This window comes from Oncorhynchus clarkii, chromosome 13 (genome assembly GCF_045791955.1).
Source record: "Oncorhynchus clarkii lewisi isolate Uvic-CL-2024 chromosome 13, UVic_Ocla_1.0, whole genome shotgun sequence".
Lineage (NCBI taxonomy): Eukaryota > Metazoa > Chordata > Actinopteri > Salmoniformes > Salmonidae > Oncorhynchus > Oncorhynchus clarkii.
The window spans coordinates 58,847,221-58,865,465 of NC_092159.1; the positions used below are offsets into that span (position 1 = coordinate 58,847,221).

Here is an 18,245-nt window from a genome sequence, read left to right on the forward strand (position 1 = left end):
ACGTAGCCTCTGATAGCCTGGTTCAAGCATGCCAAAACAGCCAAGTAGATTGATATCCTGGTTCAATCATGCCAAGCCAGTCTGATTCCTTGCCATTACCACAGGGTATTTTCCCCCCCACTACCGTGATCAGCAATCACTCCACCCTCTGATCAATGCTCCATCAAATATTGAAATGATCCATTTAAATGGACGGTTTTGCTGTTTAGCACTCCTCCTGATCAGAACCAAGACAATGTAGCTGTATACCAGCAGTGATATCAGCTGTGTAACACAATAAGATTTGATCAGAATGTGGATTCAGAAAGAGAATGGTCTGTTGTAGTGTCAGTGGGAGGAAAGGCATGTTTTTTTCAGTAAGATACATCGTTTCTTGACAGCTGCCACAGTTGGCTGCTCTATGTGAGTGTTTCTCATAAGTTGGCAATTGCAAATTAACTCTCATCTTAATATCTAAAGTCTAGGCTGTTCTCTCTCTCTTTGTCTCGCTCCTTGTCTCGCTCTTTGTCTCTCTCTCTCTTTGTCTCTCTCGCTCTCTTTGTCTCTCTCTCTCTCTCTTTGTCTCTCTCTCTCTTTGTCTCTCTCTCTCTTTGTCTCTCTCTCTCTCTTTGTCTCGCTCTTTGTCTCTCTCTCTCTTTGTCTCGCTCTTTGTCTCTCTCTCTCTTTGTCTCTCTCTCTCTCTCTCTCTTTCTCTCTCTCTCTCTCTCTCTCTCTCTCTCTGTAAATGTGTAAATATATTTATGTATTATATATACAGTATAAACATATTGTTTTAATAATTAGTATAACGTTGATCTTAATTATCTTAACCCACAATGGCGTTTAAAGACTGCAAAGCTGGCAGTCAGTTGGTTAGTTGTTTTGAGTTTGAAATGCCAGGTGTTGAGTTTGAGAAGTCAAAAAGCGGAGACAGTGGAGATGGCAGAGGTGTGCGGTGATGGCAGAGGTGTGTGGTGATGACAGAGGTGTGTGGTGATGACAGAGGTGTGGTGATGACAGAGATGTGTGGTGATGACAGAGGTGTGTGGTGATGACAGAGATGTGTGGTGATGACAGAGATGTGTGGTGATGACAGAGATGTGTGGTGATGACAGAGGTGTGTGGTGATGGCAGAGGTGTGCGGTGATGACAGAGGTGTGCCGTGATGACAGAGGTGTGTGGTGATGACAGAGGTGTGTGGTGATGACAGAGGTGTGCGGTGATGACAGAGGTGTGTGGTGATGGCAGAGGTGTGCGGTGATGACAGAGGTGTGTGGTGATGACAGAGGTGTGTGGTGATGACAGAGGTGTGCGGTGATGACAGAGGTGTGCGGTGATGACAGAGGTGTGTGGTGATGACATAGGTGTGTGGTGATGACAGAGGTGTGAGGTGATGACAGAGGTGTGTGGTGATGACAGAGGTGTGCGGTGATGACAGAGGTGTGTGGTGATGGCAGAGGCTTGGCGTAGGACTGTACCATCCTACTCTGGACTACTGATGAGTGGTGGGCTTTCTGGGCCAACAGCTGCCAGGGCATCACCCAAGTAGGTAGAACTGGTATTGGGGGAGTAGTTACAATGTCAAGTACTCTATAGGTAAGTTACATGTAGTATAATAAAACTACTACTATAATAATATAGAAATGGCATAATACTATCTTTATGTGCATTCTTGGCTGAAGATTAATCAAACCTGCATTGGGATAAGGAACATAAATAACATGGCTCCTTCTTTCCCCAACAAAAACATTATATTTTTGAGGTAAAGAAGTATAAACTAAATAATTTACTAGCTTACGTATAATGCTTTATATACAGTAAGTGTGCCTCACAGAAAGTGTTGCAGAAACAGTCATGGTTTTATTTTATTTCCCTGTGGGGCCAATTTGAAATGTGCGTGTATTTTACTTATTCATCACAGCACTTCACTCAGTCTCAGCTGGATTAGATCTCATATTTGATTCTGTCTGGAGGTGCTGAGTGCTGTCATCAGAAGCTATTCACAAGGAAAGCTTTTTTCTTGTCAAGTGGGCATCACATAAGGTGTTCCTATCTCCATTAGGTAGACCAAGAGCTGTTTTTTGGGAGGGATAAAAATGTAAAGGTTAGACATGACGAGACCTGACACTCTCATAATGTTTATTCTGCTGCTGCAAGAAAGAAAAAAACGGATGAATGAAATATGTCTTCTTTGTGTGAGATTGTGAACCTACGCTCTTTTTCAGAGGCTAGACAGGAACTCATCCCTTCCCAGCAAAGGCATCTATATTTCCAGAAAGGCTGTTACTGACGACAAGAGCAGGGCTGTTCAAGGCTTTTTTATTCCCCTAGAGCAGGGCTGTTCAAGGCTGTTTTATTCCCCTAGAGCAGGACTGTTCAAGGCTGTTTTATTCCCCTAGAGCAGGGCTGTTCAAGGCTGTTTCATTCCCCTAGAGCAGGGCTGTTCATCGCTGTTTTATTCCCCTAGCGCAGGGCTGTTCAAGGCTGTTTTATTCCCCTAGAGCAGGGCTGTCCATCGCTGTTTTATTCCCCTAGAGCAGGGCTGTTCAAGGCTGTTTTACTCCCCTAGAGCAGGGCTGTTCAAGGTTGTTTTATTCCCCTAGAGCAGGGCTGTTCATCGCTGTTTTATTCCCCTAGAGCAGGGCTGTTCAAGGCTGTTTTACTCCCCTAGAGCAGGGCTGTTCAAGGCTGTTTTATTCCCCTAGAGCAGGGCTGTTCAAGGCTGTTTTATTCCCCTAGAGCAGGGCTGTTCAAGGCTGTTTTATTCCCCTAGAGCAGGGCTGTTCAAGGCTGTTTTATTCCCCTAGAGCAGGACTGTTCAAGGCTGTTTTATTCCCCTAGAGCAGGGCTGTTCAAGGCTGTTTTATTCCCCTAGAGCAGGGCTGTTCAAGGCTGTTTTATTCCCCTAGAGCAGGACTGTTCAAGGCTGTTTTATTCCCCTAGAGCAGGGCTGTTCAAGGCTGTTTTATTCCCCTAGAGCAGGGCTGTTCAAGGCTGTTTTATTCCAATAGAGCAGGGCTGTTCAAGGCTGTTTTATTCCCCTAGAGCAGGACTGTTCAAGGCTGTTTTATTCCCAAAGAGCAGGGCTGTTCAAGGCTGTATTATTATCCTAGAGCAGGGCTGTTCAATGCTGTTTTATTCCCCTAGAGCAGGGCTGTTCAAGGCTGTATTATTATTATCCTAGAGCAGGGCTGATCAAGGCTGTTTTATTCCCCTAGAGCAGGGCTGTTCAAGGCTGTTTTATTCCCCTAGAGCAGGGCTGTTCACGGCTGTTTTATTCCCCTAGAGCAGGGCTGTTCAAGGCTGTTTTATTCCCCTAGAGCAGGACTGTTCAATGCTGTTTTATTCCCCTAGAGCAGGGCTGTTCATCACTGTTTTATTCCCCTAGAGCAGGGCTGTTCAAGGCTGTTTTATTCTCCTAGAGCAGGGCTGTTCAAGGCTGTTTTATTGCCCTAGAGCAGGGCTGTTCAAGACTGTTTTATTCCCCTAGAGCAGGGCTGTTCCATGCTGTTTTATTCCCCTAGAGCAGGACTGTTCAATGTCGGTAATGGAGGGACAAAATACTCCTGTTTTTCATCTCCTGTTAATCAGGTACTGGTTCAGACCTGGGAAACCAGGTGAGTGCAATTAATAACTACCAGGTGAAAACAAAGAACCAGAAGTGTTTTGGACCTCCGGGACGTAGTTGAAAAGCCCTGTCCTAGAAGCTGGAAGCAGCAAAGGGTCAGCTGCAGAGCAGTGTCCCTGGGGCAGGTTAGGGGTTCAGTGTCTTGCTGCAGAGCAGAGCTGCTGCGGCAGGTTAGGGGATCAGTGTATTGCTACAGTGCCGCTGGGGCAGGTTAGGGGTTCAGTGTCTTGCTGCAGAGCAGTGTCCCTGGGGCAGGTTAGTGGTTCAGTGTCTTGCTGCAGAGCAGAGCCCCTGGGGCTGGTTAGGAGTTCAGTGTCTTGCTACAGTGCCCCTGGGGCAGGTTAGGGGTTCAGTGTCTTGCTGCAGAGCCCCTAGGGCAGGTTAGGGGTTGAGTGTCTTGCTGTGTTTCCCCTGGGGTAGGTTAGGGGTTCAGTGTCTTGCTGCAGTGCCCCTGGAGCAGGTTAGGAGTTCAGTGTCTTGCTGCAGTGCCTCTGGGGCAGGTTAGGGGTTCAGTGTCTTGCTGCAGTGCCCCTGGGCCAGGTTAGGAGTTCAGTGTCTTGCTGCAGTGCACCTGGGGCAGGTTAGGGGTTCAGTGTCTTGCTGCAGTGCCCCTGGAGCAGGTTAGGGGTTCAGTGTCTTGCTGCCGTGCCCCTGGGGCAGGTTAGGGGTTCAGTGTCTTGCTACAGTGCCCCTGGGGCGGGTTAGGGGTCCAAGTGTCTTGCTGCAGTGCCGCTGGGGCAGGTTAGGGCTTCAGTGTCTTGCTGCAGAGCAGTGTCCCTGGGGCAGGTTAGTGGTTCAGTGTCTTGCTGCAGAGCTGAGCCCCTGGGGCTGGTTAGGAGTTCAGTGTCTTGCTGCAGAGCAGTGCCCCTGGGGCAGGTTAGGGGTTCAGTGTCTTGCTGCAGAGCACCTGGGGCAGGTTAGGGGTTCAGTGTCTTGCTGCAGAGCCCCTGGGGCAGGTTAGGGGTTCAGTGTCTTGCTGCAGTTTTCCTGGGGCAGGTTAGGGGTCCAGTGTCTTGCTGCAGTGCCCCTGGGGCAGGTTAGGGGTTCAGTGTCTTGCTGCAGTTTTCCTGGGGCAGGTTAGGGGTCCAGTGTCTTGCTGCAGTGCCCCTGGGGCAGGTTAGGGGTTCAGTGTCTTGCTACAGTGCCCCTGGGGCAGGTTAGGGGTCCAGTGTATTGCTGCAGTGCCCCTGGGGCAGGTTAGGGGTTCCGTGTCTTGCTGCAGAGCCCCTGGGGTTGGTTAGAGGTTCAGTGTCTTGCTACAGTTCCCCTGGGGCAGGTTAGGGGTTCAGTGTCTTGCTGCAGAGCCCCTAGGGCCGGTTAGGGGTTCAGTGTCTTGCTGTGTTTCCCCTGGGGTAAGTTAGGGGTTCAGTGTCTTGCTGTAGTGCCCCTGGAGCAGGTTAGGAGTTCAGTGTCTTGCTGCAGTGCCCCTGGGGCAGGTTAGGGGTTCAGTGTCTTGCTGCAGTGCCCCTGGGGCAGGTTAGGGGTTCAGTGTCTTGCTGCAGTGCCCCTGGGGCAGGTTAGGTGTTCAGTGTCTTGCTGTGTTTCCCCTGGGGCAGGTTAGGGGTTCAGTGTCTTGCTGCAGTGCCCCTGGAGCAGGTTAGGGGTTCAGTGTCTTACTGCCGTGCCCCTGGGGCAGGTTAGGTGTCCAGTGTCTTGCTACAGTGCCCCTGGGGCGGGTTAGGGGTCCAGTGTCTTGCTGCAGTGCCCCTGGGGCAGGTTAGGGGTTCAGTGTCTTGCTGCAGAGCCCCTGGGGTAGGTTAGGGGTTCAGTGTCTTGCTACATTGCCCCTGGGGCAGGTTAGGGGTTCAGTGTCTTGCTGCAGAGCCCTTGAGGTAGGTTAGGGGTTTAGTGTCTTGCTGCAGTGCCCCTGGGGCAGGTAAGGGGTTCAGTGTCTTGCTGCAGTGAACCTGGGGTAGGTTAGGGGTTCAGTGTCTTGCTGCAGTGCCCCTGGGGCAGGTTAGGGGTTCAGTGTCTTGCTGCAGTGCCCCTGGGGCAGGTTAGGGGTTCAGTGTCTTGCTGTGTTTCCTCTGGGGCAGGTTAGGGGTTCAGTGTCTTGCTGCAGTGCCCCTGGAGCAGGTTAGGGGTTCAGTGTCTTGCTGTGTTTCCCCTGGGGCAGGTTAGGGGTTCAGTGTCTTGCTGCAGTGCCCCTGGGGCAGGTTAGGGGTCCAGTGTCTTGCTGCAGTGCCCCTGGGGCAGGTTAGGGGTTCAGTGTCTTGCTGCAGAGCCCCTGGGGTAGGTTAGGGGTTCAGTGTCTTGCTATATTGCCCCATGGGCAGGTTAGGGGTTCAGTGTCTTGCTGCAGAGCCCTTGGGGTAGGTTAGGGGTTCAGTGTCTTGCTGCAGTGCCCCTGGGGCAGGTTAGGGGTTCAGTGTCTTGCTGCAGTGAACCTGGGGTAGGTTAGGGGTTCAGTGTCTTGCTGCAGTGCCCCTGGGGCAGGTTAGGGGTTCAGTGTCTTGCTGCAGTGCCACTGCGGCAGGATAGGGGTTCAGTGTCTTGCTGTGTTTCCCCTGGGGCAGGTTATGGGTTCAGTGTCTTGCTGCAGTGCCCCTGGAGCAGGTTAGGGGTTCAGTGTCTTGCTGTGTTTCCCCTGGGGCAGGTTAGGGGTTCAGTGTCTTGCTGCAGTGCCCCTGGGGCAGGTTAGGGGTTCAGTGTCTTGCTGCAGTGAACCTGGGGTAGGTTAGGGGTTGTGTCTTGCTGCAGTGCCCCTGGGGCAGGTTAGGGGTTCAGTGTCTTGCAGCAGTGCCCCTGGAGCAGGTTAGGGGTTCAGTGTCTTGCTGCAGTGCCCCTGGGGCAGGTTAGGGCTTCAGTGTCTTGCTGCAGTGAACCTGGGTTAGGTTAGGGGTTGTGTCTTGCTACAGTGCCCCTGGGACAGGTTAGGGGTTCAGTGTCTTGCTGCAGTGCCCCTGGGGCAGGTTAGTGGTTCAGTGTCTTGCTGTGTTTCCCCTGGGTCAGGTTAGGGGTTCAGTGTCTTGCTGCAGTGCCCCTGGAGCAGGTTAGGGGTTCAGTGTCTTGCTGCAGTGCCCCTGGGGCAGGTTAGGGGTTCAGTGTCTTGCTACAGTGCCCCTGGGGCGGGTTAGGGGTCCAGTGTCTTGCTGCAGTGCCCCTGGGTCAGGTTAGGGGTTCAGTGTCTTGCTGCAGAGCCCCTGGGGTAGGTTAGGGGTTCAGTGTCTTGCTGCAGTGCCCCTGGGGCAGGTTAGGGGTTCAGTGTCTTGCTGCAGTGCCCCTGGAGCAGGTTAGGGGTTCAGTGTCTTGCTGTGTTTCCCCTGGGGCAGGTTAGGGGTTCAGTGTCTTGCTGCAGTGCCCCTGGAGCAGGTTACGGGTTCAGTGTCTTGCTGCAGTGCCCCTGGGGCAGGTTAGGGGTTCAGTGTCTTGCTGCAGTGAACCTGGGGTAGGTTAGGGGTTCAGTGTCTTGCTGCAGTGCCCCTGGGGCAGGTTAGGGGTTCAGTGTCTTGCTGCAGTGCCCCTGGGGCAGGTTAGGGGTTCAGTGTCTTGCTGTGTTTCCCCTGGGGCAGGTTAGGGGTTCAGTGTCTTGCTGCAGTGCCCCTGGAGCAGGTTAGGGGTTCAGTGTCTTGCTGCAGTGCCCCTGGGGCAGGTTAGGGGTTCAGTGTCTTGCTACAGTGCCCCTGGGGCGGGTTAGGGGTCCAGTGTCTTGCTGCAGTGCCCCTGGGGCAGGTTAGGGGTTCAGTGTCTTGCTGCAGAGCCCCTGGGGTAGGTTAGGGGTTCAGTGTCTTGCTACAGTGCCCCTAGGGCAGGTTAGGGGTTCAGTGTCTTGCTGCAGAGCCCCTGGGGTAGGTTAGGGGTTCGGTGTCTTGCTGCAGAGCCCCTGGGGTAGGTTAGGGGTTCAGTGTCTTGCTACAGTGCCCCTAGGGCAGGTTAGGGGTTCAGTGTCTTGCTGCAGAGCCCCTGGGGTAGGTTAGGAGTTCGGTGTCTTGCTGCAGTGCCCCTGGGGCAGGTTAGGGGTTCAGCGTCTTGCTGCAGTGCCCCTGGGGCAGTTTAGGGGTCCAGTGTCTTGCTGCAGTGCCCCTGGGGCAGGTTAGGGGTTCAGTGTCTTGCTGCAGTGAACCTGGGGTAGGTTAGGGGTTCAGTGTCTTGCTACATTGCCCCTGGGGTAGGTTAGGGGTTCAGTGTCTTGCTGCAGTGCCCCTGGGGCAGGTTAGGGGTTCAGTGTCTTGCTGCAGTGCCCCTGGAGCAGGTTAGGGGTTCAGTGTCTTGCTGTGTTTCCCCTGGGGCAGGTTAGGGGTTCAGTGTCTTGCTGCAGTGCCCCTGGAGCAGGTTAGGGGTTCAGTGTCTTGCTGCAGTGCCCCTGGGGCAGGTTAGGGGTTCAGTGTCTTGCTGCAGTGAACCTGGGGTAGGTTAGGGGTTCAGTGTCTTGCTGCAGTGCCCCTGGGGCAGGTTAGGGGTTCAGTGTCTTGCTGCAGTGCCCCTGGGGCAGGTTAGGGGTTCAGTGTCTTGCTGTGTTTCCCCTGGGGCAGGTTAGGGGTTTAGTGTCTTGCTGCAGTGCCCCTGGAGCAGGTTAGGGGTTCAGTGTCTTGCTGCAGTGCCCCTGGGGCAGGTTAGGGGTTCAGTGTCTTGCTACAGTGCCCCTGGGGCGGGTTAGGGGTCCAGTGTCTTGCTGCAGTGCCCCTGGGGCAGGTTAGGGGTTCAGTGTCTTGCTGCAGAGCCCCTGGGGTAGGTTAGGGGTTCAGTGTCTTGCTACAGTGCCCCTAGGGCAGGTTAGGGGTTCAGTGTCTTGCTGCAGAGCCCCTGGGGTAGGTTAGGGGTTTGGTGTCTTGCTGCAGAGCCCCTGGGGTAGGTTAGGGGTTCAGTGTCTTGCTACAGTGCCCCTAGGGCAGGTTAGGGGTTCAGTGTCTTGCTGCAGAGCCCCTGGGGTAGGTTAGTATTTCGGTGTCTTGCTGCAGTGCCCCTGGGGCAGGTTAGGGGTTCAGCGTCTTGCTGCAGTGCCCCTGGGGCAGTTTAGGGGTCCAGTGTCTTGCTGCAGTGCCCCTGGGGCAGGTTAGGGGTTCAGTGTCTTGCTGCAGTGCCCCTGGGGTGCTGGTTTAGGTCCACTTGTAGAATCTGTGCCAAGGCGCATTGAAACTCTTTTGGGAGCATGTAGTGCCCAACACCCTATTAAGACACTTTATGTTGGTGTTTCCTTATTTTAGCAGATACCTGTATGTGTTTGTGATAAAACTTAAAGAACCACTGAACACGCAGATTGGTACATGTTTTTTTGTTGCTCATTCGATAAACAAGATTTCAGTTTTCTGGCCGATTTCACATTTGGTTATTGATGTCTGTTCCCCATGAGACACTGTAGACGTGGAAGCCTATTTCCCTTCCTCAAAGTCCCAAGAATGAATCTAAAATAACTCAAGAAATCTGTAATAAACGTTGACGTTTTGGCCAAGGATGTTGTAGTTGCACAATTTAACATCTAACTAAGGTATTTGGTGCAGTATTTCTCAAGTAATAAAATGCACAACGTGATATCTTGTGTAAAAAGTCGGAGCTTCTGGGCAGGCCTGTCTCACTGTCAATGCTCTTGGATAGAGAGCAATCTCCACAGCTATTCACCCCATGTTAATGGGCAAATGGACATTGTCAAATCAAAACCCAACCTTCATTTACCCAGTGTGATGCACAGATGTTACAAACTCTGTTGTAGTCAAAACTGACTTTACGACCAAAACTATTCTATTTACACTTTGTAGTCAATTATGACACTAGAATAATTGTTTCTGACTCATATTGATGCCTCAAAAGGATTAGTTGTCTTTTAAGAGGCAGTCGCTCTTTAATCCACAGTTGTTGTTTTTTTAAGGGGGGGTGGCTATTCATCTTCTGTGGCTAAATGATGCTCTCTGGTGTATTTTACACTCCTGTGGCTGGATCTACGGGCTTGGGCTTCAGCCCCGAGAAGCCCCTGCATTCATCCCCGAGAAGCCCCTGCATTCATCCCCGAGAAGCCCCTGCATTCATCCCCGAGAAGCCCCTGCATTTTATCCCCGAGAAGCCCCTGCATTCATCCCCGAGAAGCCCCTGCATTCATCCCCGAGAAGCCCCTGCATTCAGCCCCGAGAAGCCCCTGCATTCATCCCCGAGAAGCCCCTGCATTCAGCCCCGAGAAGCCCCTGCATTAAACCTGAAAGTATTCAGTGCAATATCTCAACCTTTCAAGACATATTTGCTGTCATCTCTAAAAATCCTTGAATGAGGTTATTTAACCCTGTTTCAGAGAGAAAACTGAGTTGATTTTAAAGCTGAACGCATCCTTCAATTGAATAAAGACAACAGTATGAGAATGTGTGTACTCAAATCCTCCCACACATCCACACACACTGACAGCTAGAAAATGCCCACTGGTCTATAACCTTTCAGCATCATGCACTGTACAATTTCAGCCTAAAGCAGTTGAACAAGACATTCATATCAGTACAACATAGAATCAATCTAAAATAACCATTTCACTGCCACAAGCTCCAGAACAACATGAAAACAAGGGTTCATATTGTTTTCTTTCAAAAGGTTCACCTTGAGTGCCAGGTGGGCAGAGTTTGCACTTTTGGACTATTCTATTGTATCCATTGTGCTGGGAAAGCTCAAGCAAACACAAATACTATTTTAACCCTTGTCTGAAAACCAGGGTTGTGTTCATAAGGGCACACAACATAATTTTTAAAAATCTATTAAAAAAATAAAATAAGAGTGTTTCTCATTGGACAAGTCCACGTAGTCCCCGTTTCAGTCCGTTCTCTTCCAATTAGTGCCTAATGAACACAACCCAGGCCTGAACACCAGGGGATGCTCCAGAAAGTCACTTACTGCAGAAGAGGAAGTAGGATGCGGAGCCGGCCAGCAGGCTGGGATTCCTGGCCAGAGAGCTGACCAGACCACAGATCCCTCCCAACACCACCAGCAACAGACTGAGAGGCAGCAGGGTGACTATGACCTTGTGGGAGTCTGCAGGGAGACCCAGAATGCAAAGCAGGGTTACTGTGAGCTGGAGAAATACACTGTACATTGTCCTCTCACAAAAACATTTCTGCATGGTGTGTGTGTGTGTGAGCAGGTCCGTTTCTAGCGTTTCGGGGACCATAAGCGATATTTGGTTGGGGGGACCCACCACCTCACGGTAATGCCTCCCCACCTCACGGTAATGTCCCCCCCACCTCAAGGTAATGTCCTCCACTTCACGGTAATGCCCCCCCCCCACCTCACGGTAATGCCCCCCCACCTCAAGGTAATGCTCCCCACCTCAAGGTAATGCCCCCCCACCTCACGGGCAAAAAAAGGTAATGGGGGGCCCTCTTGGTGGCCGAGAGAATGATTTGCAGCTTTGAAGTTAATGTCTTGCAATTCTACACATTTTGCATAGATAAATGTTATTTCGCATGGGCTAATTAAGTGACTGTCAATGATTGACATAACGAGGAAAACTGCAGATGCACTAACAAACTTCAAAATTGTATTATACTATTCTAACTCTCAACATTATGTTGAGACCCCGGCTGACTTACTAAATCGGGTTGTGGGCCCCCTAGTTGCCACTTATCTCGCTTATGCCTAGAAACATCACTGTGTGCTTGAGGGTGTGTGTGGGGGGCATTCAGACCCCTTGACTTTTTCCACATTTTGTTGCGTTACATTCTTATTTTAAGATGGATTAAATTATTTGTTTCCCATCATCAATCTACACACAATACCCCATAATGACAAAGAGAAAACAGGTTTTCAGAAATGTTTGCAAATCTATTATTTACATACAGTGGGGCAAAAAAGTATTTAGTCAGCCACCAATTGTGCAAGTTCTCCCACTTAAAAAGATGAGAGAGGCCTGTAATTTTCATCATAGGTACACTTCAACTATGACATACAACATGAGAAAAAAAATCCAGAAAATCACAAATTATGGTGGAAAATAAGTATTTGGTCAATAACAAAAGTTTATCTCAATACTTTGTTATATACCCTTTGTTGGCAATGACAGAGGTCAAAAGTTTATAAATTTCAAAAAAAATAAATAAAATATTAGTCTTTATGGGGTATTGTGTGTAGATTGATGAGGGAAAAAACAATGTAATACATTTTAGAATAAGTCTGTAACGTAACAAAATGTGGAAAAAGTCAAGGGGTCTGAATACTTTCCGAATACACTGTATATCCAAAAGATCAACAACAAAAAATGAACCCTTTGTTTGTCAGCTTGGTCTGTTTTACCACCGTCGTCCTGAAATGCTACTTGTCCTTAAGTCAAGTATCCACTATAGGCCAACAAAAGCCCAACTACAGTTGAAGTCGAAAGTTTACATACACTTAGGTTGGAGTCATTAAAACTTGTTTTTCAACAACTCCACAAATTTCTTGTTAACAAACTATAGTTTTGGCAAGTCGGTTAGGACATCTACTTTGTGTATGACACAAATAATTTTTCTAACAATTGTTTACATTATTTCACTTATAATTCACTGTATCACAATTCCAGTGGGTCAGAAGTTTACATACACTAAGTGTACTGAGCCTTTAAACATCTTGGAAAATTCCAGAAAATGATGCCATGTCTTTAGAAGCTTCTGATAGACAAATTGACATCATTTGAGTCAACTGGAGGTGTATCTGTGGATATATTTCAAGGCCTACCTTCAAACTCAGTGTCTCTTTACTTGACATCATGGGAAAATCAAAAGAAATCAGCCAAGACCCAGAAAAAAAATTGTAGACCTTCACAAGTCTGGTTCATCCTTAGGAGCAATTTCCAAACACATGAAGGTACCACGTTAATCTGTACAAACAATAGTACACAAGTATAAACACCATGGAACCACGCAGCCGTGATACCGCTCAGGAAGGAGGCGCGTTCTGTCTCCTAGAGATGAACATACTTTGTTGAGAAAAGTGCAAATCAATCCCAGAACAACAGCAAAGGACCTTGTGAAGATGCTGGAGGAAACAGGTACAAAAGTATCTATATCCACAGTAAAAACGAGTCCTGTATCACCATAACCTGAAAGGCTGCTCAGCAAAAAAAGAAGCCACTGCTCCAAAACCTCCATGAAAAAGCCAGACTACGATTTGCAATTGCTCATGGGAACAATGATCATACTTTTTGGAGAACTGTCCTCTGGTCTGATGAAACAATAATAGAACTGTTTGGCCATAATGACCATCGTTATGTTTGGAGGAAAAATGGGGATGCTTGCAAGCCAAAGAACACCATCCCAACCGTGAAGCACGGGGGTGGCAGCATCATGTTTTGGGGGTGCTTTGCTGCAGGAGGGACTGGTGCACTTCACAAAATAGATGGCATCATGAGGTAGGAAAACAATGTGGATATATTGAAGCAACATCTCAAGACATCAGTTTTGAGTTCAAGCTTGGTCGCAAATGGGTCTTCCAAATGGACAATGACCCCAAGCATACTTCCAAAGTTATGGCAAAATGGCTTAAGGACAACAAAGTCAAGGTATTGGAGTGGCCATCACAAAGCCCTGGCCTCAATCCCATAGAACATTTGTGGGCAGAATTGAAAAAGCATGTGCGAACAAGTAGGCCTACAAACCTGACTCAGTTTCACCAGCTCTGTCAGGAAGAATGGGCCAAAATTCACCCAACTTATTGTGGGAAGCTTGTGGAAGGCTACCCGAAACGTTTGACCCAAGTTAAACCATTTAAAGGCAATGCTATCAAATACAAATTGAGTGTATGTAAAATTTGTACTAGGATTAAATGTCAGGAATTGTGAAAAACTGAGTTTAAATGTATTTGACTAAGGTGTATGTAAACTTCCAACTTCAACTGTACGTGCTTAGTAATGAACCTTATAATTTTATGGGGTCTATATTGTATTGTTAAAGTGGAGTGCAATAATGTTGATTCACTTTGTAAACATTGAGCCCATCGTACAGACTCAACAACCTGTGCTGTTTTGTGTGGGTGTGACAGAGCTAGAACTAACTACAGCTGTGCCCTAAATGGTGTAAAGAACTGGAGTACAAATACTTTAATTACTACTTAAGTAGTTTTTGGGGGGTATCTGTACTTTACTATTTATATTTTTGACTACTTTTACTTTTACTCCACTACATTCCAAAAGAAAAGAATGTACTTTTTACTCCATGCTTTTTCCCAGACAACCAAAAGTACTCGTTACATTTGGAATACTTAGCAGGACAGCAAAATGGCCAAATTCCCACACTTATCAAGAGTCATCCCTACTGCCTCTGATCTGACAGACTCACTAAACACACATGCTTTATTTGTAAATGATGTCTGAGTGTTGGAGTGTGCCCCTGGCTATATGTAAATGATGTCTGAGTGTTGGTGTGTGCCCCTGGCTATCTGTAAATGATGTCTGAGTGTTGGAGTGTGCCCCTGGCTATCTGTAAATGATGTCTGAGTGTTGGAGTGTGCCCCTGGCTATCTGTAAATTATGTCTGAGTGTTGGAGTGTGCCCCTGGCTATCTGTAAATGATGTCTGAGTGTTGGAGTGTGCCCCTGGCTATCTGTAAATGATGTCTGAGTGTTGGAGTGTGCCCCTGGCTATCTGTAAATGATGTCTGAGTGTTGGAGTGTGCCCCTGGCTATCTGTAAATGATGTCTGTGTCACGTTCTGACCATCGTTCGTGTGTGTTTTCCTTGTTTTAGTGTTGGTCAGGACGTGAACTGGGTGGGCATTCTATGTTGGATGTCTTGTTTGTCTATTTCTATGTCTGGCCTGATATGGTTCTCAATCAGAGGCAGGTGTTAGTCATTGTCTCTCATTGGGAACCATATTTAGGTAGCCTGGGTTTCACTGTGTGTTTGTGGGTGATTGTCCTTAGTGTTAGTTTGCACCAGTTTAGGCTGTTTCGGTTTTCATTACGTTTATTATTTTGCACTGTTTGTATTTAGATTCGTGTTGCTATAGTCACAATAAACATGGATCGCAATCTACACGCCGCATTTTGGTCCGACTCTCCTTCTCATCAAGAAAACCGTTACAGAATCACCCACCACAAAAGGACCAAGCAGCGTGTCAACAGGCAGGAGCAGCGCGAGGAGACGCGCAATAAGGATTTCTGGACATGGGAGGAAATCCTCGACGGGAGAGGACCCTGGGCTAAACCAGGGGAGTGTAGCCGCCCAAAGGTGCAGCAGGAGAAGAGGCAACAGGAGCAGCCCAAAGAGGAGGTATGGACATGGGAGGACGAATTAGAAGGAAGAGGACCCTGGGCTCAGCCAGGAGAATATCGCCGCCCCAAAGAAGAACTGGAGGCGGCGAAAGCTGAGAGGCGCAGATATGAGGAGGCAGCACGACGTAGCGGATGGAAGCCTGAGAGGCAGCCCCAAAAATTTCTTGGGGGGGGGGGCTAACAGGGAGTATGGCTACGTCAGGTAGGAGACCTGGGCAGACTCCCTGTGCTTACCGGGGGGCTAGAGAGACCGGACAGGCACCGTGTTATGCAGGGGTGCGCACTGTGTCTCCAGTGCGGGTGCATAGCCCGGTGCGGTATATTCCAGCTCCGCGTGTCGGCCGGGCTAGATTGAGCGTCGAGCCTAATGCCATGAAGCCGGCTCTACGCAGCTGGTCCCCAGTGCGTCTCCTTGGGCCGGCTTACATGGCACCAGCCTTGCGCTCGGTGTCTCCGGTTCGCCTGCATAGCCCAGTGCGGGCTATTCCACCTCGCCGCACTGGCAGGGCGACCGTGAGCATTCAACCAGGTAAGGTTGGGCAGGCTCGGTGCTCAAGAGCTCCAGTGCGCCTGCACGGTCCGGTTTTTCCAGTACCACCTCCACACCCCAGCCCTCCGGTAGCAGCTCCCCGCACCAGGCTTCCTGTGCGTGTCCTCGGCCCAGTACCACCAGTGCCAGCACCACGCATCAGGCCTACAGTGCGCCTCGCCTGTCCAGCGCTGCCAGAGCCTTCCTCCTCTCCAGCGCTGTCGGAGTCTCCCGCCTGTTTAGCGCTGTTAGAGCCTTCCTTCTCTACAGCGCTGCCGGAGTCTCCCGCCTGTTCAGAACTGCCAGTCTGCATGGAGCTGCCAGTCTGCATGGAGCTGCCAGTCTGCATGGAGCTGCCAGTCTGCAAGGAGCTGCCAGTCTGCAGGGAGCTGCCAGTCTGCAGGGAGCTGCCAGTCTGCAAGGAGCTGCCAGTCTGCATAGAGCTGCCAGTCTGCAAGGAGCTGCCAGTCTGCAAGGAGCCGCCAGAGCTGCCTTTCTGCAGGATGCCGCCAGAGCTGCCAGTCTGCAAGGAGCCGCCAGAGCTGCCAGTCTGCAAGGAGCCGCCAGAGCTGCCAGTCTGCAAGGAGCCGCCAGAGCTGCCAGTCTGCAAGGAGCCGCCAGAGCTGCCAGTCTGCAAGGAGCCGCCAGAGCTGCCAGTCAGCATGGAGCAGCCAGGGCCGCCAGTCAGCATGGAGCAGCCAGGGCCGCCAGTCAGCATGGAGCAGCCAGGGCCGCCAGTCAGCATGGAGCAGCCAGGGCCGCCAGTCAGCATGGAGCAGCCAGGGCCGCCAGTCAGCATGTAGCAACCAGGGCCGCCAGTCAGCATGGAGCAGCCAGGGCCGCCAGTCAGCATGGAGCAGCCAGGGCCGCCAGTCAGCATGGAGCAGCCAGTCAGCATGGAGCAGCCAGTCAGCATGGAGCAGCCAGAGCTGCCAGTCAGCATGGAGCAGCCAGTCTGCATGGAGCTGCCAGAGCTGCCAGTCATCATGGAGCAGCCAGTCAGCATGGAGCAGCCAGAGCAGCCAGTCGACCAGACTCTTCCAGATCTGCCAGTCGACCAGACTCTTCCAGATCTGCCAGTCGACCAGACTCTTCCAGATCTGCCAGTCGACCAGACTCTTCCGGATCTGCCAGTCGACCAGACTCTTCCGGATCTGCCAGTCGACCAGACTCTTCCGGATCTGCCAGTCGACCAGACTCTTCCGGATCTGCCAGTCGACCAGACTCTTCCGGATCCGCCAGTCGACCAGACTCTTCCGGATCCGCCAGTCGACCAGACTCTTCCGGATCCGCCAGTCGACCAGACTCTTCCGGATCCGCCAGTCGACCAGACTCTTCCGGATCCGCCAGTCGACCAGACTCTTCCGGATCCGCCAGTCGACCAGACTCTTCCGGATCCGCCAGTCGACCAGACTCTTCCGGATCCGCCAGTCGACCAGACTCTTCCGGATCCGCCAGTCGACCAGACTCTTCCGGATCCGCCAGTCGACCAGACTCTTCCGGATCCGCCAGTCGACCAGACTCTTCCGGATCCGCCAGTCGACCAGACTCTTCCGGATCCGCCAGTCGACCAGACTCTTCCGGATCCGCCAGTCGACCAGACTCTTCCGGATCCGCCAGTCGACCAGACTCTTCCGGATCCGCCAGTCGACCAGACTCTTCCGGATCCGCCAGTCGACCAGACTCTTCCGGATCCGCCAGTCGACCAGACTCTTCCGGATCCGCCAGTCGACCAGACTCTTCCGGATCCGCCAGTCGACCAGACTCTTCCGGATCCGCCAGTCAGCCAGGATCTTCCAGAACCGCCAGCCAGCCAGGATCTGCCGGATCCAACCACCTGCCTGAGCTTCCTCTCAGTGCTGAGCTTCCTCTCAGTGCTGAGCTACCCATCAGTCCCGAGCTACCTCTGTCCCGAGCTGCCCCTCTGTCCCGAGCGGTCTTTAAGGAGGGTAACCTATCTAGGGACGCTAAGGAGGTGGACTAAAACTGTTATGGAGTGGGGTCCACGTCCAGCGCCAGAGCCGCCACCGCGGACAGATGCCCACCCACACCCTCCCCCATAGGTTTAAGTTGTGCGTCCGGAGTCCGCACCTTGGAGGGGGGGTACTGTCACGTTCTGACCATCGTTCGTGTGTGTTTTCCTTGTTTTAGTGTTGGTCAGGACGTGAACTGGGTGGGCATTCTATGTTGGATGTCTTGTTTGTCTATTTCTATGTCTGGCCTGATATGGTTCTCAATCAGAGGCAGGTGTTAGTCATTGTCTCTGATTGGGAACCATATTTAGGTAGCCTGGGTTTCACTGTGTGTTTGTGGGTGATTGTCCTTAGTGTTAGTTTGCACCAGTTTAGGCTGTTTCGGTTTTCATTACGTTTATTATTTTGCACTGTTTGTATTTAGATACGTGTTGCTATAGTCACAATAAACATGGATCGCAATCTACACGCCGCATTTTGGTCCGACTCTCCTTCTCATCAAGAAAACCGTTACAGTCTGAGTGTTGGAGTGTGCCCCTGGCTATATGTAAATGATGTCTGAGTGTTGGTGTGTGCCCCTGGCTATCTGTAAATGATGTCTGAGTGTTGGTGTGTGCCCCTGGCTATATGTAAATGATGTCTGAGTGTTGGTGTGTGCCCCTGGCTATCTGTAAATGATGTCTGAGTGTTGGTGTGTGCCCCTGGCTATCTGTAAATGATGTCTGAGTGTTGGTGTGTGCCCCTGGCTATCTGTAAATGATGTCTGAGTGTTGGTGTGTGCCCCTGGATTGTCTTAAAATTAAAAAATAACAAGAAAATGGTGCCGTCTGGTTTGCTTAAAACAAGGATTTTTTTTATAATTCATACTTTAACTTTTACTTGAATTATGTTCTATTAAGGTATCTTTACTTTTACTCAAGTATGACACTTGATTACTTTTTCCACCACTGCTACTTTTTACCAGGGCTCATAGGTTAAACGTTATG

General features: G+C 50.5%; 1 protein-coding gene across 1 annotated transcript in view; it reads right to left on the minus strand.

Moving 5' to 3' along the window:
- The window catches only part of LOC139424081 (transmembrane protein 235-like), a 41,971-nt gene that overhangs the window by 21,972 nt on the left and 1,754 nt on the right, over window positions 1-18,245 (minus strand). The window contains exon 3 of the mRNA XM_071175776.1: window positions 10,412-10,549. Within this exon, the coding sequence (XP_071031877.1) occupies window positions 10,412-10,549 (138 nt within the window). The remainder of the gene's footprint in view (window positions 1-10,411; window positions 10,550-18,245) is intronic.